General features: G+C 45.2%; 1 protein-coding gene across 19 annotated transcripts in view; it reads right to left on the reverse strand.

Moving 5' to 3' along the window:
• Window positions 1-25,349, reverse strand: part of LOC139756297 (uncharacterized) — a 185,963-nt gene that overhangs the window by 34,218 nt on the left and 126,396 nt on the right. For 13 of the 19 annotated variants that reach the window (XM_071675575.1, XM_071675580.1, XM_071675567.1 and 10 more), the window contains 5 exons: window positions 15,466-15,527; window positions 10,584-10,748; window positions 9,338-9,448; window positions 8,427-8,604; window positions 7,720-7,901 (listed from right to left, as the gene is read on the reverse strand). In XM_071675575.1, the coding sequence (XP_071531676.1) occupies window positions 7,720-7,901; window positions 8,427-8,604; window positions 9,338-9,448; window positions 10,584-10,643 (531 nt within the window). In that variant the 5' untranslated portion in view covers window positions 10,644-10,748; window positions 15,466-15,527. Of the gene's footprint in view, window positions 1-7,719; window positions 7,902-8,426; window positions 8,605-9,337; window positions 9,449-10,583; window positions 10,749-15,465; window positions 15,528-17,993; window positions 18,016-18,092; window positions 18,149-22,545; window positions 22,993-25,349 lie in introns of those variants that run through there. The other 6 variants (XM_071675583.1, XM_071675574.1, XM_071675584.1 and 3 more) reach the window with 4 other exon arrangements.

The following is a 25,349-nucleotide window of genomic DNA, read 5'->3' on the forward strand; positions in this document are numbered from 1 at the left end:
GGTATACCGGGGGTGACGTGCTGTCAGTGGATTGAATCAAGGCATGTGAAGCGTCTGGGGTAAACCATGGAAAGCTGTGTAGGTATGTATATTTGCGTGTGTGGACGTATGTATATACATGTGTATGGGGGCGGGTTGGGACATTTCTTTCGTCTGTTTCCTTGCGCTACCTCGCAAACGCGGGAGACAGCGACAAAGCAAAAAAAAAAAAAAGAAAAAAAAATATATATATTCACAGTTAAGAGTAAATGTGAATAAGAGCAAGGTTATTAGGTACAGTAGGGTTGAGGGTCAAGTCAATTGGGAGGTGAGTTTGAATGGAGAATAACAGGAGGAAGTGAAGTGTTTTAGATATCTGGGAGTGGATCTGGCAGCGGATGGAACCATGGAAGCGGAAGTGGATCATAGGGTGGGGGAGGGGGCGAAAATTCTGGGAGCCTTGAAGAATGTGTGAAAGTCGAGAACATTATCTCGGAAAGCAAAAATGGGTATGTTTGAAGGAATAGTGGTTCCAACAATGTTGTATGGTTGCGAGGCGTGGGCTATGGATAGAGTTGTGCGCAGGAGGATGGATGTGCTGGAAATGAGATGTTTGAGGACAATGTGTGGTGTGAGGTGGTTTGATCGAGTAAGTAACGTAAGGGTAAGAGAGATGTGTGGAAATAAAAAGAGCGTGGTTGAGAGAGCAGAAGAGGGTGTTTTGAAATGGTTTGGGCACATGGAGAGAATGAGTGAGGATAGATTGACCAAGAGGATATATGTGTCGGAGGTGGAGGGAACGAGGAGAAGAGGGAGACCAAATTGGAGGTGGAAAGATGGAGTGAAAAAGATTTTGTGTGATCGGGGCCTGAACATGCAGGAGGGTGAAAGGAGGGCAAGGAATAGAGTGAATTGGAGCGATGTGGTATACCGGGGTTGACGTGCTGTCAGTGGATTGAATCGGGGCATGTGAAGCGTCTGGGGTAAACCATGGAAAGCTGTGTAGGTATGTATATTTGCGTGTGTGGACGTATGTATATACATGTGTATGGGGGTGGGTTGGGCCATTTCTTTCGTCTGTTTCCTTGCGCTACCTCGCAAACGCGGGAGACAGCGGAAAAAAAAAAAAAAAAAAAAAAAAAATATATATATATATATATATATATATATATATATATATATATATACTTCCGCTACTTGAGCAACTTCTGCGTTTTGGATGCTAATGAGTAAGTCGTGTGTTTTAAAACACCGCTATGCGTTTCTCTACAACTCCCAGCAAAGACAAACAACAATTATTGTGCATGTCTAGTCAATAAAGAACCAATGGGTCTGCTAACATATATTTCCCAACGTCCGACTTAATTCTACAAGTTGATGGGTTTCGAGCTGTTTCTCTTATACGCTTCAGTAAAGTAATTTACGGACAAACAAAAATTAAAAAAGGATGAATTTTGTTGCACCAGATGAACATCAATAGCATACCTAAAGATAGTTTAATAATACGGTCTCACTTTCAAGGTTAGAAAAATAAATAAATTTCACTCCGTTAAAAAAGAATATATCAATTACCACTATTAAAAAAAAAAAAGAGTTTAATTCCACCATCTCTGTCAAGTTTCCATCTGTGCGGTTGGCCGATTTATTCAGCAAAAAGTTTCATTCATGTTCATCATTGATAACCATCAATCTAGTCCAAGTCAGCTGAGGTTTATCACAGCAGAAATATACATTTTCCTACACTTTTTCCAGCCTTACTTAATACTGCACAAGTTCCCAATTTCTACGAAACCATATTCAACATAGCTAATTCAAGTTATAATGTAACAGAAATTTCAATACCCATTATTTTCAGAAATTTTATATCTTTTTGTTAACATTAACTCATCTGCTAATACCATGTGGCTGGATAAAGTACATACTAAATACCAGCCTGCATTAGTTCACTCCTGTAAACAATATGCTAAAATGAAACACGAACTTCCATAATTATTTAAGTGTTTCTAATACTTCAAGTTTGCACGTCAAGATGATCATTCATCAGAAGACCCAGCGCTTTCGACTCCAAATCACGCCGAGGTATCTCAGGGGTAAAATTGTGACTCCATTAGAGTGGGGAGATCAACAACTTGCTACAAAGTCACTTTTTGCAGGCCAACACACACACACACACACACAAACACACACACACACACACACACACACACACACATATATATATATATATATATATATATATATATATATATATATATATATATATATATATATATATATATATATATATATATACTGCGATCATAGCCAGCACAAATTCAAGAAAACTGTATAATGTAACGAAATGATTCACTCATACAAATGAAGGATTCTCCTCGAGAGAGAGAGAGAGAGAGAGAGAGAGAGAGAGAGAGAGAGAGAGAGAGAGAGAGAGAGAGAGAGAGAGAGAGAGAGAGAGAACTGCTGCTACCAGGATGGACTTTTGCCTGACGACAACACGGCCGCTGCTCACCCCAACATTAACCACACTGCCAAAACACCATCTGATCCCATCACGTATGCAAGCAGACTAAATGTGGATAATGAATGAAGGCGGCAGCGCCCCGAGGCGCCCGCCACCACTGCCCAGGACACCACAAGTCAACTCCAGAGCGCAAGTGGCCACCAGAACGTAACTTAATATACTTTGATTAAAAATGTAGATTAATTACGGGTTTACAACATCTGTCATCCAGATTACATATTTTCGCTAACGAGAAAATGTGTAACTGGTTACTTGAATCCAACGACCTGAAAATCGAACCTTTACCTAACTCATTGCCAATAAATGAAGCCTGACCAAGGATGCAGTGGTGAGCATGAGGCAGGACCTGCCTTGTGTGAAAATGACTCGGCTTCTTGAGGCATGACACCACTGGGATTCCCATCCCCTAAACTTACATACACGAGATGTTCCTCTCACGTGCCGTAATCAACACACTACTGACCGACCGATTGGTTAGGCTACGCTATCGTGTCACGACTTTATTTTTTCCCCTCAGGAGGCGTTTCAGTAATTAGTTGCTGCACATTACGATGAGGGAGTTATACACTTGTAAGGCCAACCCTCTCCCCTCCCCAATCTCTTGAACATCTGTGTGCGAAAACAAGTTCTTCCCCTTGTCCATATTTACCTAATCCCATTACGCTTACCCCTACATTCTCACTGCACGTAAACTTCTCAAATTCATCGTCTTAGGTAGATCCTAAAGCCCGATCCGGATGCAGTATTCCCCATCTCCATTACATTTGTTTGGGTTAAATATCATTAGCCACACGTCTGGTCAGTGCAGAAGCCTACCCAGGTGTAAGTTGTTGCCATCATGCACACCCAGTACCTCTCACGCAGGTTTAACAATGTCCGCTAATTCATTAGGGTACTGTTTTAGCTGTCAAGCTGTTAAACCGTTGACAGGGACAAGGATTAAAAGTGGTGATCCTAGCCATAAGACAAACTAACTCCTGGTAAGGTGAGGTGTGTGAGATACTGACTGCAATGTGCAGGCTGGTGGTGGTATAAGATGCCTAGTATTATTTAAAAAGGTAGGAGTCTCCTAAAAGACCCGCAAGGTTGGAAAGAGTCGACTAAGTCAGCCATAGACAGCCTTACCTGATTCTTGCACACACTGTAGTCACCCCTCACTCCAAGTACCTCACTCTGTGCTGCTGAGGTTCATCATGATGGCTACCATCGTAACACACCACAACCTCGTAATAAAGCGACCTCTTGATGCGCTATTCCCTGTCTTTTAAGCCTCCACTTCGGTTTCCATTTTCTGTTACTCTCCTCGTGCCTCCTGAGGCATGCAGCTTGGGTCCATTTTCTGTCATATCTACTGCAACTCCGTTTTCTATCCTGTTTACCGTATTTTCATGTTCTGTGGAGCAGTGTTGGTGGAGGTGAGTCAGCCGGTGTTTATAGTCTGCTCAGGTACACGGGAGCCTTGGGGCGCGGCGGGACGGTGCATGGAAAGGAGACGGAAAGAAAATGGACAGAGAAGAGAACGGACAACTGAAATCAAGACAGGTAGGTTGAAAGGTTGAAACCGCGAGGATAAGAAGGTACTGAGGGACGGTATGGAGGAGGAAAAAAAGTGTGAGGGTATAGAAATGTGAATAAGGACTTGGCGTGGTGTCTGGAGTGGCTGACGGAGCGAAGTATAGGTGACATGATGGAGGGAAGACGTCCTCTGGTGTCAATACTAGTACAGGGGAGGGGAGGGGCCAGCCGTCCCGCCACCTCCCTCCTCCTGGGTTAGGTGGGCGGGACCTCCCATGCTAAGGCCAGACACTTGGCGGAGGTGGCAGCAAGCGTGGGCGTGATGTGTTACTGATAATCACGCCCAACAAACCACCCATCATCACCAGCTGCCTGGTGTTTATCAACATCAAATAAATCATTGTACCCCAGGGAACACTCGTGGGCGCTGCCCTCTGGATGGGGAAGCTGCTGGCCTCAGCAGGGGCAGGGTTACCAAGGGCCGGACACAAGACTCTCCATGTGCCTGAACACCATACACCTGAGGCCACCTCCGCCTCCTACCGCCACTTCTGCAGCAGACCACGCCTCACCCACCTCCTTCCTCCAGCCCTCACATCTCCAATACGACTCATCAGTAATACGGTACGACTCTCGGGCACAATCCTTTAAGTGTTGGGTCAAAGACCAGGTCAAGGGAGAGACCAATTAAAGTCAACAATCAGTGCGAGACAAACATAAACAAATGTTTACCAATATCCAAATATCCCAATTTCAATATTAACACCTTTCAACTTGAGGAAGAATATCCTAACACTGGTACTTCAGTAGTGTCCACCTGAACAGTATGTGCCCAGGATCATGTGGATCCCAGAGCTTCATTCAAGATGTCATCCATCATGCCATGGACTATCCCACTTCGCTGTGCCACGGCACGATGGCACGGGTTCGAACCCGGCCTGAGAGGGAATACCATGGACGGCAAGGGCCAGCCAGCCACCCATGCTGGTAATGACCTGTACCTCATCTTTATCAACGGAATCTTCCCTGGTCCAGTTGAGTGGTAGGGGGTACGTGTCACGGTGTACCTCTGGGTCATCACGTTGGGAGATTAGCCAACACCTAAGCCACACACAAGCAAGAATCGATACATCTCATTAATAACTGATCGAAAAACATAATTCCATTTCACCCTATTTTTTTCTAATCTCCTTAGGAAAGCGACTAGTATGAACACCTCCCGCCAAGACATACTTCTACAAAGACTGTATTTTACTTAATAACACAGTTTTCAAACGGATACATAAGAGTATGTGGCTACTGTGGAGATCTTGGAAACAATGGTTCCAGTAACAATGGCAAATGTGTGGGCAAATTACTGTAGTCACGATAAAAAACGATAAAAGAAGGCTGGAACAGTGGCAATAAAGTGTACACAACTGTCGATGTTTCTCCTTAACGTCATGTCCAAATGCAGAATATTATATAAAAGCACCCTCACGCCCTTCCTATTCTATAGCCCACGCAGGGTCTCTCGCTGCGCTTGGTGATGTTCATCTGTTTGCGCGGGAAACGTGTGGGTGGGCGCGCGCCAAAATTAGCGCACCAAATCAACACAGTCTCACCGATATCAAACACGTCAGCCAGCGACCAAACGGGTACACAGGCCAACCACCAGCTTCGAACACTTTAGTAAAGGCTGGGTTGAGAGAGGTTGTCAGGGGCTCAGGCGGAGCAGAAGAAAAACACACTAAATGGTTACATGATGGCGGCGGCAGGGGCGCCAAGCTCAGGCGGCTATACTGAGGTGCCTCCGTCACGGCGCTACGTGTTGCCCGCTCGCCATACTGCCTCTTCCCTCCTCCTCCAATATTAGCTTCAGCAATCGGCTTTATTTCATGTCATCACACTCTCACAAAGTCAAGAGTCCATGCACTATAATATTATACCGAATAATGAAAATAAACATTTCGTACATTGATTCGTGATATGCTCAGTTCGAAGAAAACATTCTTTAGTGCGCTCGCTATTGACAATATACAATTACTAGAAGATAATAAAGCTGCAAATAGCGTTCCTCTTAATATCATTATTGGTGTACAACTCATTATTTCGAGTTTATGATCAATGAGCCAAGTCTGACGGGCCCCGAACTATGTGGGTCTGGCTTGGCAGCTCAGCTAGCTGGCTTAAGCTAAGTTTAGTGGACTGAACTGGGTGGATTACGCTTGGCAAGCAGGCTGGCTGGCTGGTGGAGCTAATACTAACATTATGACACATTTTGTGGGTTGGGGGAGTCTAGGCATGGCACGGCCCCTGAGTACAAAGGGGCCATCATACCCATGGGTCGTACTACCGTGCCCGAGGGACTATGGTTCCCACATTGGGAGCACGACCACACGTAAGCCCAGGATGGGCAAGTCTCTCCCCCCATCCCCTCTCCTCCGCCCTGCCCTGCCTAAAGCTGCTGGTGGGGCTATAAATGCGGCCGCCTGGGACTCCCTAAACCATTTATAGAAAAGGTTAGCCAAGGACGGCACGGGAGTCAAGCGGAACACATCCAGCCCAAGCAACACCTCGGAGGGGGACAGGTGGGAGGGAGCCATGCAGGTGTGTGTGGCCATGACTCACCACACCTGCTGCTGCTGCTACTGCTGGCCCGCCCAGTACACCTGTCCTCACCGTGACCCGCCCGGTACATCTACCCCACCACCAATGCGCTGTTTCTAGCACATATACCCTCTTCCCAGCACCCTGTAGTAGTATATAGAGGTATCAAGGTAGGACATACTCCACCACTTACATTCACAAGAACCAGGCGCCCCGCCTCGCGCCGTGCCACTCACCGATATTTTCACACGAGTTCAGCTTCCAATCCTCCCACATAAGTGAACATATCCACGGGAAACACGACCCTCTGCCTTCTCATCTGTCACATGACATAACAGACGATATATTATAAGGAACCCGACCCTCTGCCGCTAACGTCACATGATACAACAGACGATATATATTCACAAGAGCCCAGCGCCCCGACCGTCATAGTTATACTCTGAGGTACAACACATTGACATGACGGATCGCTAAACAGCAGTGCAGAAATTACCGGCCGTGTGGCTGGTGGAGGACTGGTCATCCCTCCACCACCACGTCTCCCCCCCCGCAGTCGTGTTTACAGGTCTCCCGTCTTACCTAACACACGGCCGGCCGGCCACTCACCACCAACACAAGAGACCCGCCATCTTTGACACCGGGAACCTTATCTCTTGCTCATGGCCAACTTACAAATAACAAAACTGACATAACTTGCGAGTGCATATTACTGAGATCCTATTACCCTTGCTCTGTCCACCCACACACAAATATGGCCACTCACCTCTATCCTAGTTTCCAAGGATGTCCCCTCTATCTCAGGACTGTCTAAGGACGCCTTCCAATGACAGGACGCATCCTAACCTGTCACTCACTAACCGGAATCTTTTCAAGTGTCCCAAGACACGCCTTCCAGTGCCACAGGACACGCCTCCCTGTACTCAAGAACGCCAATCAATTGTTCTGTGACGCTCTCTAGAGTCATATGTGGTCTCCCGGTGCCGTTATCACTCCCCCACTAGTGTCCTACGATATCCCCTCAATGTCCCAAAAGGGCAGGAAGTTAGATGGCGCCCAAGGAGGAGTGGTAGTGCTGGTGGTACTGGGCGTGTGGTGAGGCGTGTGGTACTCACCGAGAGGAGCTGTCTGTTGTTGGCGTCGTGCTGGGAGCCCAGGTACAGGAAGGGCAGGATGCGGGTGGGCCCCACGTTCGAGACGGGGAGGCACGGCTGCGACTGGGTGGTGAGGGGAGTGCACTTCTTGCTCGAGTCCTCACACAGCTCCGGGAAGCTCGCCTGGAACTCCAGAAACCCGCCTGCCTCCCCCAGATGGCGGGGCATGAGGGGTGGAGGGTGTACAGTGTCATCAGGGAGGGAGGGAGGACCCCAGTGGCATTCGTGAGAGAGATGCAGGGAGGGAGGTGTCAAGCAGTGACGGGTGACGGAGAAAAGTGGTGTGCGTCATGAGGAGGGTGGTGTCGAGAGGCAGAGTGTGCCAGGTTATGGGAATTGTGCCATGAGAGGGGGGGGGGGGGTCATGCAAGCAGTACCATGGGAGAGAGAGGTCATGAAGACAGGTGTCATTGAGGTGGATGCCATGTGGAGCCATGAAAGAAGTCAGTGCCGGGGGAGAGGGAGGGGGGGGGGGGGGGGAGGAGGAGAAAAGAAAAAAAAAATTAAATCAAATGATAATTACATCGTCTTGATCAGATTACACTTCAAGGATAGAGTAGCAGTAATATCAGGGGTTCACTCTATCCATCTAGATTTTCCAAATGTGACAAGATAGGGGAAACACCCGTCGTGTTGGCCACAGGAGGGAGAAGCCCCTGCAGACTGACCTGCCAGGAGGTAGACACAGGGGAAGGCGCGGCCCAGCTTGTTCAGGAGGACGTGCAGGAAGGAGTCCTGTGGGATGGAGGAGAGCGTGTTGGCATTCTGGTCGTACACGATGATGTCCAGTTCGTCGTGGAGGTCCGACACCTGACACGCCTGCTGCAAGTAGTCGTGCACCGAGATCTGTCGTGTAGCAGAGAAAGGGAGTCGTAAGGCCCAGCTCGTGCTCTGGGACAGTGGTCCTGGGACCTGGAGGTGTGTGGGGGGGAGGAGGAGGAGGAGGGTCGTGGGATCTGGTGGTATGTGGGAAGGTCGTAGGACTTGACAGCATGTGGGGGTCATTGGAGCTAAGCTTGAGGTACATTATATAGGATTGCATTAACTCATCACCATCACCACACCATAAAACAATACATCAGTGGCAACTGAGAGCCTAAATGAATACACCATACATCACTGCATCACACAATAACGCATCATACATCACTTCACCATAGCTATAAACACCCTATACTCATCTACCAGTCACTAAAACTCGAACCAATCACAACCATACGGGAATTACTTCTATGGACCAACTTATCTATAGGAATATGAGGAGGCCTTCAACATCTCCTCTCCCCCTACTGTGACGCCAGCGTCACACCCAGGCGTAACAGGCTTATCATCCCGTAACAAATCTCTACCCAAGCTATGAGTACGTAAATTATATAAAATTCTAACTATAATATGTGTACATTTAACCGCATGATCCTTCCTCTCCTATATCATGAAATGGACTGGAATTAATTGATGAGGAACTTCCCGGTACACTTCTTCCACATATACCATACAACAGCGCACACCACACAGCAGCCAGACAGGCAGGTGCACGAGAGCATGCTGGCCACAGACGAAGCAACAAACAGCAACTGACCGAATCCTGCTGGAGCCTTTTCTTGCGTATCTTGGAGGACCACACGTTGATGGAGTTGAGGATGTGAGACGTGTTGAACTCGCAGAAGGTGCGGCTGTCGATGATCAGCGCCTGCAAGAGGAGCAGCAGCCATGAACAGTGTGTTAACGGTCAACGGAACACACCCTTAAGACACACAATCATCTTAAAAAAGGGTCTCAACGTAAGGAAGGAACTCTATCATCCACAGAAACAACACTGAATACTCGATAATCTCATGTCTGGTCTCCCAACACTCATCTCCTGACTCATGTCCAGTCTCTCGACTCGCCCGTCTGGTCAGTGGAGATGATGTACCCCCTCCCCAGCCTCTCTCTTCTTACCCCCGACATCTTATCTGTGTGACTATAAACATGAGCGATGTGACAATAACAGCTACTAATAAAGATAACACCAATCTTTACAACAGTGTTGACTGTGGTCGTGTTCAAGGCTACACCAACCTCCATACACACACAAACACACTCGTATACACACGCCATGAACGTCCCTTCTCCCAGCCTCTTCGGCTTTAGACACACACACACACACACGCACAGATCAACATATGCAAAATCCCTGTCTCTCGTCTCTTAATTTCTCATTTAGTCATAATGTTTATAAAACATTTTGATGTCCTCGTGCCTGGCTGCCAGTATGCATCGTCCCCAGCAACACAGGACCCTCACCCCACGGAGTGACGCTCCGCCCGGAGCCATGCCTCACTCACAATCCTCCTCTCCACACTAGAGACCAGCTAAGTTCGAGTAAGTCCCATGTACACCATCCTTATCCCTTCACTCCTCATTCCCCATACCTTCCCTTCCCTACACACCTCCCTCCTGGCACTTGCTCTTCCATTATAAAATTGAAATTGAGATACATCTCTTCATTGCACATTAACGAACGGTTCGACACTACACGAAACGCAAGGCAAAACACATTAGCAACACTTCCGTACACGTCAGTCACGTTACATCACGCACACACATCATCAACATATCAGAAACACTACCACAACCCTTGCAACAACACATAAGAAACACTACAACACACACACACACAACCATCAACACTACCACACACACACACACACACCATCAACACTACAACACACACACACACACATACACCATCAACATTACCACCTCCCCGTATCAACACACCAGGAACACTGCACCCCCGCAACACTACTCATATTATAGGAGGAAGGGAAGCAGCAGCTGACCTTGTCGCTCCTGACCAACATGGAGAGCTTGTGTGGCGTGACAACTTTGATGGTCTCCATGGTTCCGCTGCCGTCTGCTCCTGCTGGCGCTGCTCCTACTCCTTCTACAGTGTCCCGGCGTCGTCAGCTGCCCCCGCCCTCACACTTGTTGCTGTCCGGCACCACCTGCGGCAGGAGGTCAGCCACTTGAGTGATACACGGGTTCACACAAGGAATAGCTTAAGTACTACTCCTGAAGAACAAAGAACTAATAGAGAAGGTTCGGAGGAGCGTATCGAAGATGGTACCTGATATAAGAGAGACGAGTCACAAGGAAAGGCTACTAGAGGCTTTAAAACTGACCACCTTGGAAGAAAGAAGAGTGAGGGGTGACCTGATCACAACCTGTAAGTTTTCAAAAGAGATCGAAGACATGAATAGTGAGCAGGTGTTTGACAGATGTACGGATTGGACAATCAGAGGTTATAGCATGAAATTAAAAACAAGAAACTTTAAAAAATGATAACAAGAAATACTTTTATACTATAAGATGGTGGATGAATAGAACAAATGACTGAGGACATGGATGATGCAGACAACATAAATAAATGTTACAAGTTGTGCGACAATGTCCAAGAGAAGATGGGGCTCCACAAATGTACATTTCCCTCCCACTACAGCACAAGAGATAGGGGCCCCACGAGTGTAAAACTTCCTCCCTCCCCGTACAGTACAAATGGGTAATCACACAGTCGTTAGCTCAGGGTTACCACCATCAGGTTGTGTGGGTCGAACCCCTGACATCCTCGTCCGGGGTCGCACACACACACACACACACACTCCACGGCGGCCTCACGCCCTGCTTCACTAACCCATCCCTCCCTCCCTCCCTCCGCTCGCGACTCCGGCGTCATAACTAAATAATCACTGATCATCATTACATTAACTGCAGGAGGCATGCAAATACACTTATCAATAACTAATGAAGCAGATAATTTTTTCCCCTACAGTCACTTCCATAGGTATAATAAACGAACCGCAATACGCGCCGATAATTGATTTAACTTGCAATGCCAAAATTTTAATACATAATTACGCATATAAACATTAGGTTCTTTCAGTAATCAATAAAGAGAGAGAGAGATAGAGAGAGAGAGAGAGAGAGAGAGAGAGAGAGAGAGAGAGAGAGAGAGAGAGAGAGAGAGAGAGAGAGAGAGAGAGAGAGAGAAGTTCCCGGACACCGCCAACAGGTGGGTGGTAACACCACGAACGGAAAGTCACGTTCGGCGAGGCTGTAGCGTCGTCAGAGAACGAATGAAAATTACGGGAATTTCGAGGTCCCTCACCGCTCCAGAGGACCTTACCTTACCCTGCTCCTGCGTGGAGTTGTAGCCTGGAAGCCACAGAGAGAGAGAGAGAGAGAGAGAGAGAGAGAGAGAGAGAGAGAGAGAGAGAGAGAGAGAGAGAGAAACTTCTCCAAAGAATTTCCTGGCGACCACCAACTCGACCTTGACATTTAAATTCGGCCGTTAAAACCGTTATCGACTCCCGCCATTCTCTGCGACGCCACGTGAGTCACCGCGCCCGCCGACGACTCCACACGCCAAAATTTATCTAAAAGAAATAAAGACGACTGTGTGGGATGGGGGCCATGCCTGGGAAGGGGAGGGTCGGGGTGGGGGGGAAGGAGCCCAGAGGTTCTGGTCTTTCAAAGGATCTCCAACCCACAAAGGCTTTAGTGAGCCACCTTTAGCGGATCCCTCCTGGGACTCGAACTGTGAAGCGACGAACCAAAGTCCTCAGCGATCTGAGTGACGGATACAAAGAACCTGCGAGATCTTGGTCGAAGTTCATCATGGCTGGGCGAGTTCACTGGCAGGAAACGTCAGCCGTAGACGGACGCGAACAGCTGCAGCGCCCGACGCCATCTTTGACACCCGTGATGGTGAATATTCAAAATGATTCGGGGCAGGTGGGCTATGTGCCCTGCTACATACTGGGACGACTTAGCAGGGGTGGAACGGAAGGGCACCTCCCTCCCCTCAAGTCTGGGATGGGTATATAAATATACGTGACAAAAATAAATCTAAAACCCGATTGGGATCAAATCGACGGGTGGGGGGGGGGAAGGGTCAACTACTCCATCGAAATTCAGTCACCGTCGCTCGGTAGTTAACACCTGACCTGACGTGCTTGCCCCCAGGAACACGAGTGTGAGACCCTTGGGACTGTACGACCACTGAACGATCAAGGGGTGATGTACGGCAGGGCCTCTCGTGTTAACTGCCAAGCGACGGTAAGTAAATCAGAGAGGGGTAGTTGACCCCTGCCCTCGTTTCGGTCCGCTTACTTTTTAACCATTGTACTGCCGGCTATATATATATATATATATATATATATATATATATATATATATATATATATATATAGTATACCCGCCATCCTGAGCGGGATGGGGTTGGCCACAGTGTCCCACCTCAGTCAATACTAAGGTGCCTAAATATGTGCCATCAACCTCACCAGGTGTTTCGGACCTCCGTGGAAACTGGATACGACTTGTGGGATGATCGCGGTGTGAGGATGGGGCCTACCTGCTGTAGATGCCCCAGTCTATCACTAAGGGCTTCCATCAGTGGAGTTGAACAGTCATGAGGGAGTTACATTCAGTGACGCTATTGATGGAATGTTAGTCCAGCACATGTTGCTGTGGAAGGTTGAGGCTAGGGATTAGTCGGGAGGTAGAGGCCGGGGTTGTCTGCAGGTAGACAGCAGAGGTCAGCTAAGACGGCACAGGTAACTGAGTATCCCAATTATGGCCGCCATAAAAGCAACATTTATGTACATATATCCCAGCCTATGTCAGGTACCCATTAATCGACCATACCCCGAGGGGAGGCCGAACAGGTGGGCTGGCTGCGGGCCCACTGCCTCGCCCAGGAAACCGGGCAGGCCCGTGCGTGACTCATGGTCAGCAACGCTAACCTATATATTCCCCTCACAAAACTGTTATGTTTCCTCACTGGTCTGCCTAATGTACGAATTTTACCTTCACTTCCATAGCGTTTCGTACTGCAACGGCCGGCGGACCACACCTTTGGGTCAGGAGCGAGAGGCCCTCTCACCAGCAGGCCTGGTTGGGTGGTGCTGCAGATCCAGTGGTGGTCAGCCCGGCGTAAGGCGGCTCATGTCCCAAGAATATGGGCTGCACACTCACCTAACCCTCGCATTCAAAGGTCACCAACGGGTATGATCCTTAAGCAAGACGGTGTGATCTCTGACCAGGCTTACACAAAGGCACAGACTATCAATACATTTCAGTTATGGCTGGACATATACTTCTGCAACATCAATTATCAGGATATTACCCAATTCAAGATGGAGTAGCACCGAATTATACAGTTAGTCTTATGAGCACGTATTTCGACCTCTCTTCCTTCCACAGCCAAGCCTCCGCCCCGGAGCATCCCGATTTCGCAAAAGCATTACGGTGTTTCTCCCATTTAAACTTTCCAATAGAATTTCCAAGTCAGTATACTCCCCTTACTGCATGTTGTTCCTTTATTTCCCCAAAGATTGTGGTGTGGTGGGTAGGGAAGAGCCTTCTCGCTTTACTATCCTGTCTCCATCTACAATAGGGCTGGGGAGGTGCCTTCTGCATGGCAATCATTTCTCCATCTATATAAATCAGGAATTTACAACACTACAACTGTCCTCAGGCACATAACCTTATCATAGACCATCAGTTCTCCTGTCATCTGTCCTTCCAATGTGTTTCCAGACTGACCTCTGACCTGGCTGACCCTTGGCCTCTACCTCCTGAATGACTGACTCTTGGCCTCTACCTCCAGGCTGAACCCCCCCCCCCCCCTTTGTCTCTACCTCCTGACTAAACCCTTGGCCTCTACGTCACGGCAATATCTACCCCTCTAACCGCGCGGAGCTCCCCTAACCCGACAATCTACCTCGCGTGGCCCCCTACCCTCTACTTCTACTTCTGGGGGGAAGGGGAGGAGGAGGAGGTAGAAGGGTAGGTAGAGGGGATCGATGGCTGGCGGCCAACCCAGTGAGTCATACCCAACTGGCTGACTCAACCCGACCCAACTCCACTCCCGGACACGACTACGGTAGATGGCTACAGTAGAAAGCTACTGTAGGTGACTATAGTAGATGGTTACGTTAAGTGACTACAGCAGATGGTTACGGTAGGACACTATGGTAGATGGCTACCGTAGATGACTACTCGACTACTACAGACCACTGTGGTAGAGGGCTACAGTAGAAAGCTACGGTAGGTTACTACACTAGATGGCTACGGTAGCTGAATACGGTAGATGGTTACAGTTGAGAGATATGGTAGATGACTACAATAGATGGCTACGGTAGGAACCTACAGTAGACGTCTACAGTAGAAAGCTACGGTAGGTATATAATGCAGATGACTACGGTAGGTACCTACTGTAGATGACTCCGGTAGGTATCTACCGTAGATGACTCCGGTAGGTATCTACTGTAGATGACTACGGTAGGTATCTACAGTAAATGACTACGGTAGGTATCTACTGTAGATGACTACGGTAGATATCTACTGTAGATGACTACTGTAGGTATCTACTGTAGATGATTATAAGGACCTACTTCCATCAGCATAGAACTAAGCAAACAACCCAATTAAAGAGCTAAAAGTGTGATTAATAATAATCAAACATACACATCGGAATGATTAATAGCTCAATAGATACGCTTAATCAAAATGAGTATCTTGATTCATCATCAAAGCACAAGATTAAATGATTAAATGTGTAAAAGAAAAAAAAAGAAACTCATGGGTGAAGGGTAAGATGTGATTAAACATAGGTAAAATGGGTAACGATGGGTAAGGGTGAGTAAATGGGTAAGCACTGACCATGGTGAAGGAGCGGGCCCCGATGTGCAGTCGACACAGCGGCTACAGGAACACAACACTATCTGTAGGGGGAAGACAGGAACAGGTTAGTGCATCCAACGTACTTCCTCAGAAGACTAGACTGACTCTCTCTCTCTCTCTCCTCCATACATGCTAGCCAATTCACTCCCTATTTGCATACTGTCACCCTATTCACAAAGTGACCCCATTTGTATATAAAGTTTTTCCCCTGTTCTCAAAGCTTCCAAATTGCTAAAAAAGTTCCCTATTTCTCTACTTACCTGCTTCACCACAGGTTTAATATCACAAATTTTCGAGTTAACTAGACTTCCTTTTCCCCCCTTCCTTATTCCCAGGCTCCCTATTAACCTACTTCCTCCCTATTTCATAAATGTCTTCTAAAAACCCATTTCTCAAACGTCTTCTGAAAACCTATTAGCCAGCTCTCCATTCTTTGCGATTTCCAGCCTTTTTTTCTGTGCTCCGCATTTATAAAAACAAACTCTTGTTTTTCTTAAAGGTGCCAGGGTCACATGCATTTCCTATTCCTTGAATCATTTACGCCAGTTAAAACATCGTCTAGGAAGTCAGAAGGGGAAATCTCAAACGTACAATAAACATATATTCACAGTACATATTCCCAGGGTTCCGTCTTGCGGCCCATTCCTACTTATCATTACGAACGTCACAATCTAGAACGTATTTTGAGCGCTGACGGCAGAGCGAACGCTGATGATGTCACGTCATGATACACACACACACAATAACAACAGCAACACACACTCGTTATCACTACGACTCATTACGTAACATCTTACGAAGATAACCCACATGCGGTGATATTACTTCGATAACAAAAAAGACCACGCCATCAGTATAAGGATCTATAATACAAAATATCCGATAATGATAAGATGGGTCACGATACAAGAATAGATCAAGCTGTACTGACTCAATATATATTCAAGGTGAAGTCGACAGATGTTTTAGCCCAAGTAAGGTTGCTAGCTGAGTGTGTAAACGTCCTCGCTAATACCGCCAACTTTAAGATGAATATCATTCACTACAGAAGAATAATAATGAGAAAAAAAATGGTCATTTCACGTAAAATATGGTTGCAGTTATCTTACGATGTATTAACAAGTGACACAAGGTCCGGACTCTTATGGGTAAAAATGCTCATCAAACAATGCAAAACAAAAATAACAAGCATTAACAACAACAATAATGATAATAATAATAATAATAATAATAATAATAACGTAGTTGTCTGTCATTCCGAGAACCTTACGTGAAGAACACCATAAAATTAACAAAGAACTTTCCACTGAACAGTGAATGTTATCAAAATACATTATGCAAACATACAGACAACCTATCTATCTACATAGCACATCTCTAGCTGTCGTCTGCTGCACTGAGATCAATCAACACCTGTCCGTCTCTAGCACATCATAAAGACAGATGTTTGTGTTACATATGATGATAAAGGCTATCGTCTGTCTTACTAATGATACCTCATGAGTGTGTGTGTGTGTGTGTGTGTGTGTGTGTGTGTGTGTGTGTGTCCTCCGTAGCCTAACACAATACTATCAAATACTATCATACAGACTTCTTAACTCCCTTCCCATTCTCTCCTCGTCCCTCCCTCTCCTTCCATTTCCCCCATCCTGAACTCCAGGGGAGTGTAGACATGGGGGGGGATGACTCATGGGGCCACTGATAACACAGAAGATAACCGGTATCGCAAGTCCGTACCCCCACCCCTCCCCAACACACACACACACACACACACACACTCACATGGCTTTATACCATACACACTCATGTCAGTTATGGCTACTAAAAATAGGTTTACAGATTAACCAAAAATTTACAACACAATTCACTATTATTTACAGCAGTCTGCAGTCAGTTCAGCTGTTCGTCTTCCACTGGGATGGTCAATAATCTGGATGAGCTTATCATATATATATATATATATATATATATATATATATATATATATATATATATATATATATATCCCTGGGGATAGGGGAGAAAGAATACTTCCCACGTATTACCTGCGTGTCGTAGAAGGCGACTAAAAGGGGAGGGAGCGGGGGGCTAGAAATCCTCCCCTCTTTTTTTTTTTTAATTTTCCAAAAGAAGGGACAGAGAAGGGGGCCAGGTGAGGATATTCCCTCAGAGGCCCAGTCCTCTGTTCTTAACGCTACCTTGCTAATGCGGGAAATGGCGAATAGTTTGAAATATATATATATATATATATATATATATATATATATATATATATATATATATATATATATATATATATATATATATATTCAATGAGAAGGCCTTGATTACAACAGTCACCCTTAACGTCTCATAAAAAAAAAAAAAAAATCACGCATGTTTACCAATATTTAATCTCAGCCGACTGAGGGAACGTGCTTGTAATAACTCTTAATCAAAACTCACAGGGTTCACATACATCACACGACACAAAACGGTGTATTCACACTAACTCATACAATACTCACAGCTACCCATACGTTCCTGGGCAGAACAACAACATGCCGGGTTAGTGAGTTTGTACGGAACGTTGGGAAGACATGACCTTCACTACCAGCACGACAGACCTGCTGCCTCGCTGTCAGGAACCTGAGACGACCTACTGCTGCAGTGTCAACGGCCGGGACGAACAGCCTTCTTGTGGTTAAGGCTGAGACGACCAGCCCGGTAGCACTTATGTCTCTCAACTATAGTTCAGTCGACTGTTAACTCACACTAGTGGTTCGGACGGTTTGCTGTCTCGTACCCGTGGTTTCGGAAGCTTCAGTACCGAGTGATAGAAACTGTCCTGACTCGTCTTTGATCTGGTAATTAAATGAGCCAAATGCGTTGAACATGATGAAACGACTTGGCTATACACGTTTTATATATATATATATATATATATATATATATATATATATATATATATATATATATATATATATATGGCACTGAGTACTCCACAGTTCGTGTGGGAGCAAGTCAAGAGAGCCGTAAGTATCGTATGCCACGCGTCATCCCGGATACGCCTGGCAGTAGCGCGCTGATTCATACAACCACAGGTGTTCCGTCTGGTTATCGTACTTTAGCGTCCTATTATCATACTGGGGTAAAAAAAAGAAATTATCACAGGACGGCGGCGCCATCATGTCGAACTCATACGCCTTTATTGGTGCAATAAAAAGATAAGGAAAGTATATCAAACGTTAGGATACACGAGTGTCCATTGTGGTCATGGCGGCTCGTTCACAAGGCTTAGTACAACCTTGTTTGCACACTGACTTGTTTATTGTCTGCTTACAAGAGGAACTTAAACTAAACCGGTTACAGCTTCTGGGTTCACTAATAATAATAATAATAATAATAATCATCCCCAGAAAACCGATTAAGCATAATATAAAATAAATAAATAAATAAATATATATATATATATATATATATATATATATATATATATATATATATATATATATATATATATATATATATATCCCTGGGATAGGGGAGAAAGAATACTTCCCACGTATTACCTGCGTGTCGTAGAAGGCGACTAAAAGGGGAGGGAGCGGGGGACTGGAGATCCTCCCCTCTCTCGTTTTTTTTTTTTTTAATTTTCCAAAAGAAGGAACAAAGAAGGGGACCAGGTGAGGATATTCCCTCAAAGGCCCAGTCCTCTGTTCTTAACGCTACCTCGCTAACGCGGGAAATGGCGAAGTTTGAATATATATATATATATATATATATATATATATATATATATATATATATATATATATATATATATATATATATGTGTGTGTGTGTGTGTGTGTGTGTGTGTGTGTGTGTGTGTGTGTGTGAGAAATGCTTATATAAGAAAGTCTCCCATACGAAATAATTCACAGACAGGGAGGACTACCATAACTGGACTTACACTGATTAATCAATGTCTCACCCCGGTGTTGTTACGGTGTCGTGTGCTGTGATAGATAGATAGACAGATAGATAGATAGACAGAGAGAGAGAGAGAGAGAGAGAGAGAGAGAGAGAGAGAGAGAGAGAGAGAGAGAGAGAGAGAGAGAGAGAGAGAGAGAGTTTTTGACCATAACAAAGCAATAATGTTAAGTGTTATTCTTTAAGCATTATATTCAACTTTACCCTATTTTTCTCGCATTCTCCCCCTCACATCAGGCAGACTTTTTCCCACCCTCGTCGGCCAATGACTCAGCTTCTCTGGTCCGATCGCAGACAATCTCGATTTCCTCAAGTATATAATAACATACTCACCCTTACAGCTTGCCCGGAGAGAACCCCGTGCTTTATGATGTTCCTAGCACAGCGCCCTAACGCACTTTTTACAACCGCATTAGCCCGGGGGAAAATTTCCCGCGCTACACATCGTAAGGCTTTCTTTACAACCGGGTCAATGAGTGGGCGCCTGCCCAGTGGGAGGAGGAGGGGGGGATGCAACAGACTCTTGAACGCACTCTTCTGAACCCCCGACTAGACCAGTGAGCTCCCGATGCTGCAGCAGTCTAACGCACTCTTCACAACCGGACCAGACCAGTTGGTGCCGGGTAACTGGTCCTACCGCCTCTACAACTACTTCTCATAATTGATTTATCTTTATCATAGTCTGTGTTCTGAGGGTCTCATTTAATGCTCAGATTCATTCACTACTTAACGTTCACAATATTTATCCAAATATAAAGTCTTACAAAAAGTGTTCCACTTTATAAAGAGATCAAATTAAGAACGTTTTTAAAGAATTTAAATTTACTTCTCGAAGAAACAGAGGTTAGGAAGTGACCTAAATTTCAGGCCTTTATTAAAGTAAACCTTCAATAAGACTATGTAAATAACCGAAAATCTACGAGCATTAAACCAGCTCAAACATCTACAGATCAAAAATTAGATCACATTTCTACACACAAAAAAATCTTGAAGATGTAAGGCGATTTGTCACACTGATTCCGCCCCAGTTAATAAAATCCAGGAATCACTTAGTCCTAATTACGTTACCACTCCATATGCAAACACACACACAAAACACAACACAACACACACACACTTTCGTTCGGGATTTCCATATTACTCATGCCCCCTACCACCCACCCCACCGTGGAGAAAATGGATACAGCCAAGCATGAGGAGGGACGAAAATAAGTTGTTTGCTGCAACCTTGTGGCGAAGCTGGGCACCTGGATGACGCTTTCTCTATATTTCTAAACCCGTTGACATAAAAAAAAATAAACAGTGAATTTTCTTACATGCGAATATTATCAGGACACAAAATATCGGTTTTTGCAGCCAATCTTTGAGTGTAATATGCTGGCCTAGAGCATAAATACCTCTCGAATCACAGTCACTCTCCTTTGCCAGGATGAACACTTAACCTGAATCAGGTTTATCTACACAGCACAAAACCTGACGTAGCTTAGCTAAGTTACGTTCAGTTAATTTCACTTGACATTATATCACAGGGAGTTTGGCTCTCGCAGAATTCCTGTTCATGGCCAAATGTTTACATTATCTTCTGGATGCGAACTAAAATTTAGGTAGTACTTACCACCTCAGCTGCCTGAGGACTTATCCTATAGACTCCTGCAGTCTGAGGATTTGCTTCTACCATCCGTGGGGAAATGATGACTCCTTTGGAGTGAGAAGTTCTTTAACAAGACTGTACTTCTAATGATAATGACTCGTCAAAGGCGACATTTTACTCTCGAAGCAGCTTCGAATAGGCGGAGTCCGGAAGTAAGTATACATTTCATTTTGTCGTATTTGTTCTCCATTTCTCGCGTTAGGAAGGTAGCATCAGGGATAGACGTAGGCCGCATTCGCTCACATCTATTCTCTAGCTGTCATGTTCAATGCACCGATACCACCGCTCCCTACCCACAACTAAGCCACACAGATCTTACCATGGTTTACCCCAGCCGCTTCACATGCCCTGGTTCACTACACTGGCAGCACACTGCTCCAAATCGCTTTATCCCATGCACGCCTTTCACCCTCCTGCATGATCAGGCATCAAGATATATATATATATATATATATATATATATATATATATATATATATATATATATATATATATATATGTGTGTGTGTGTGTGTGTGTGTGTGTGTGTGTGTGTGTGTGTATGTGTGTGTGTGTGTGTGTGAATACGATACTCTAGTCATCGTACGTTATGGGGTTCACGTTATCGTACCCAACAGATTCAAGACATCGCACTTTCAGGGTTATTCATCGTACTCCAGGGTATTGTTCAGGTGGATATCTATCACTGCACCGAAATAGTTCTCCGTACTCGTGCCAAAGGCTTTGTGTTGAAGTGGCAAGGCCTGCGTGGTAAGATAGCCTTGCGATCTCAACACAACAGCTTAACTCTACTAGTACCAAGGCTATGCCATCTCAAAAGTCAAAATTTACGCTTTTCATCATTAGGTGACACGCTTACTGCACTCAGAGGGTGAAGTCTACGAGTTCTGGTGACTGAACTACGATAATCTGGGGCTTAACTCTACTAAGTCGGGTAGAAGCAAAACATCGTACTCAAAAGGTTAATTCTTCGTACCCGAGGAGCCAAGTTTTCATGCCTTGGGCAGATGCGTCACCCTTCTCAAGGGATCAACCTCAAGCCAGTAATTCCTAAAAATAAATAAGACGAATAAATAGAATTAACCTTTCAACCGTGACCAGAGGAGTACTGCAGGTGTTAAAGATTTGTAATACTCTGTAATGACTTCAAGATAGGTACGACCCCTGACCACGCTGATGGCGAACCTTAGGTGTTCATGGTGTAACGAGACTACATCCTTAGGAGTCAGGTCAAAGGCCAAGTCATTTAACCCAAGGGTCGTTTAGGACGTCATACTAAATGTCGTTGCAACACGCACAGAGGGGATTGAATACGTCACACAATACGGTCAGATTTCCCCTCGTTTCCAAGTTACAATCCAACAACACTTTTCTTATCATAATGTATTGTTATCATCAGTTTAGTCACGTTATCATTAACATTTCTCTCTTAACAAGAAAATAACAGCACTTACTAGGCGAACTGCAACCAGGATCTGGCCCGAGTGGGGACGCACCAAGAGCCACACTTACACACGTGTTCCCTGAAGGACTCACTCAGTGCTGCTCAGGACCCAGGCGGGACCACACATCACCACCTCCTGCGCAGTGTGACTCCATAGATAATCTCAGAATCCAGCGCTCAAGTCTTTCTTAATTATGGTATAACTCCCCTCGTGTGGTAGGGTCATGATTACACTATGAATTGAAAGTAAAATTATATGTATGGAGGACGGCAGCACACAGACACACACACACACCTTGTTCACCCTCACCTACTATCCGTACTGAAGGGGAGCGACATTTTTTTAACGGCCGGACTTCGGGCAAGCGATGGGCGGAGCTTGAGGCAGCGGCCGTGGGCACGGGTGGGAGGAGCCATTGCTGCCTCCTGCTGGCGAGTCTAACACCCACCTCAAGACCTTGCATTTGTGAAATACGAAACAGATAGATTACCTCAAAGGTAAAACAGTAAATCAAAGAAGCAGTAATTAATCTGAAGTGTGCCTACTTAGGATACTAAAGAGGGCAGCTTTACTTTCAACTGACACTACCATACTGTGGCTGGGACTGGATTCACCTCATGGCTCAAGTTGAAAGCATTTTTCTCTCATGACAGAATGTCCACAATTGTGTAATCACTGTCAACATTCCCCCAATCATGAACAATTTTCAAGCTCTTTATCCCAAGTCTGAGTCATTTGGCCTTTATCATTACTTGTATCTGGTGTCTTGCGTCTAGTAATTTCTTCAGGACTACATTATCGAAAGTAATTCGTGTGGCCTCCTCCATGAATCACCAGGAAGATATGGCCTTGCCCGTCTGTACTACTTACTCCTCATTTCCCTGCTTAACGTCGACATTCCCCTATGGCCAAAAATTTCCCTGCTCTACATCCCAGCAACATCAGTCTGTCCTGCCCTCTTGCCATGTGTCATGTATTCCCTCTTTTATTCAAGTGCATCTGATAGTCCTCTTGTCTTTTAAGTCAATTCCCCAACACTTCATGAACTCCTCTCTTGCCACTTCAACCCACGCATATATATCTCATCTATCGACTGGATATTAACCCAAGTTGCCATTACTTGCCATCATACCATTAAAATAAAGTTTCCCTGCAGACGGTTACATGCACTCTTTTATATAATATAGTCCGAATATATAATAATAATGATAATAATAATAATAATGATAATAATAATGTTAATAATAATAATAACGCATGATCACATCATGAAAAATTCCCCTTCCCTCCCTGATCACCTGATTCACCCAGCCCTCTCTCATATTCTATTTACTGGTTTAAGTCATCACCCGAATGAGTTCCTCAGCCCTTTCCTCGATGACTCATGGGCTGGACATGGCCTTTCTCTCTTGATTTATTGCTCAATGTTTGCGTTTTCTCCGGAGTGCGAACCAGAATAGCGACCCCTTGTGAGCGCCGTCCGCCCAGTCATAGTCGTACTCCCGCCAACACGTCAGGTCAAAGCACTTTACCTGTGACGTCACTAAAAGAACAACAAAAACAATAAGTAAATATATATATATATATATATATATATATATATATATATATATATATATATATATATATATATATCAACAAAGCTAAAGAGACACTCGTGTGGTTAATGAAGAAAACGAACGCGATGGAAGCGTTGCAATGTATGGAGGGGATGTGAATGAAGATGTTACTCACCGAGAAAAAAACAGAAGCCATTATATAAATGTGAGGGTTCGCGTTTCGCTCTAAATCAGTGGGCGTAAGGTGAGGAGGCGTATGACATGAGAGGATCCATTTACCTGCTCCACCCCCCCCCCCCCCCCATGGTTCAGGGGAACCGTTGTAATGATGATACATACAAAGATAAACAACAAGTCAACTAACTCATCCTACTCCCCCTCCCCCCAAGACAAAGAGGCCATCTGGCTCATTACATACCGAGGCTCACGCCATCTTAAAGGGAGACTCACCTCTATTATGAGTCTTTTTCGAGAATCTCTACATCACCTTCCAAAATAGCAACACAGGTCACTGTTTTCCCCCGCCCGGCCCGCGGTTGCCGACGAACACATATTTTTTTCCCCACTACGCAACTTCAATGCAACAGTTTCATCAAATCATATTCTTATCTTCAACATGTTTGCGATGACAAAATAGAAAAGTAAATAAAGTATAGAAATAATACGCCCCGTAAAAACGAACTGATTATTATGGGGGGGAAATGTACAATCGGCAACCATGCCGCCTCTGACCTGTCGGGCATTGCGTTACTGGGACGGCGTGAGTGTGACGTCACCAGCCAAGATGGCCGACGTGCACCAACACGCCAAGGAGCAGGTGGCCTTTGAATATTTTTTTCTATTAAAGTCCCGGTAAGACGTTAATTTTAGAAACAACTTTACCTACTTCCTCACACACTTATATTTACGACAGGGTCTCAGGTAAAGGTGAGCGTTAAACCGATTATGTTGCATTAAACCATCTCGTCTATTTCCGCATGTTCTTGACGGGGCACCTCATCATCTGTATGTCTTACCGTCTGAACTCTGATTTGACCGGGACTTTTAAACCTGTATATAAATACTGGAACACTGGAAGCTGGAAATTTGGTTCAATCGCCGAATAAGGCACCGAAATTTCCAGGAAACTCTAATAAAATATACAAGTTTAATCAACAACAAAGTCTTAAATATAATAATTGATTTACACTATTAGCATCAAAGCCACCCTTACTTAAGTTTGACTTTTTTCCCCCCATGTATGTTGACGTTTCT

This window comes from Panulirus ornatus, chromosome 21, assembly GCF_036320965.1.
Source record: "Panulirus ornatus isolate Po-2019 chromosome 21, ASM3632096v1, whole genome shotgun sequence".
Lineage (NCBI taxonomy): Eukaryota > Metazoa > Arthropoda > Malacostraca > Decapoda > Palinuridae > Panulirus > Panulirus ornatus.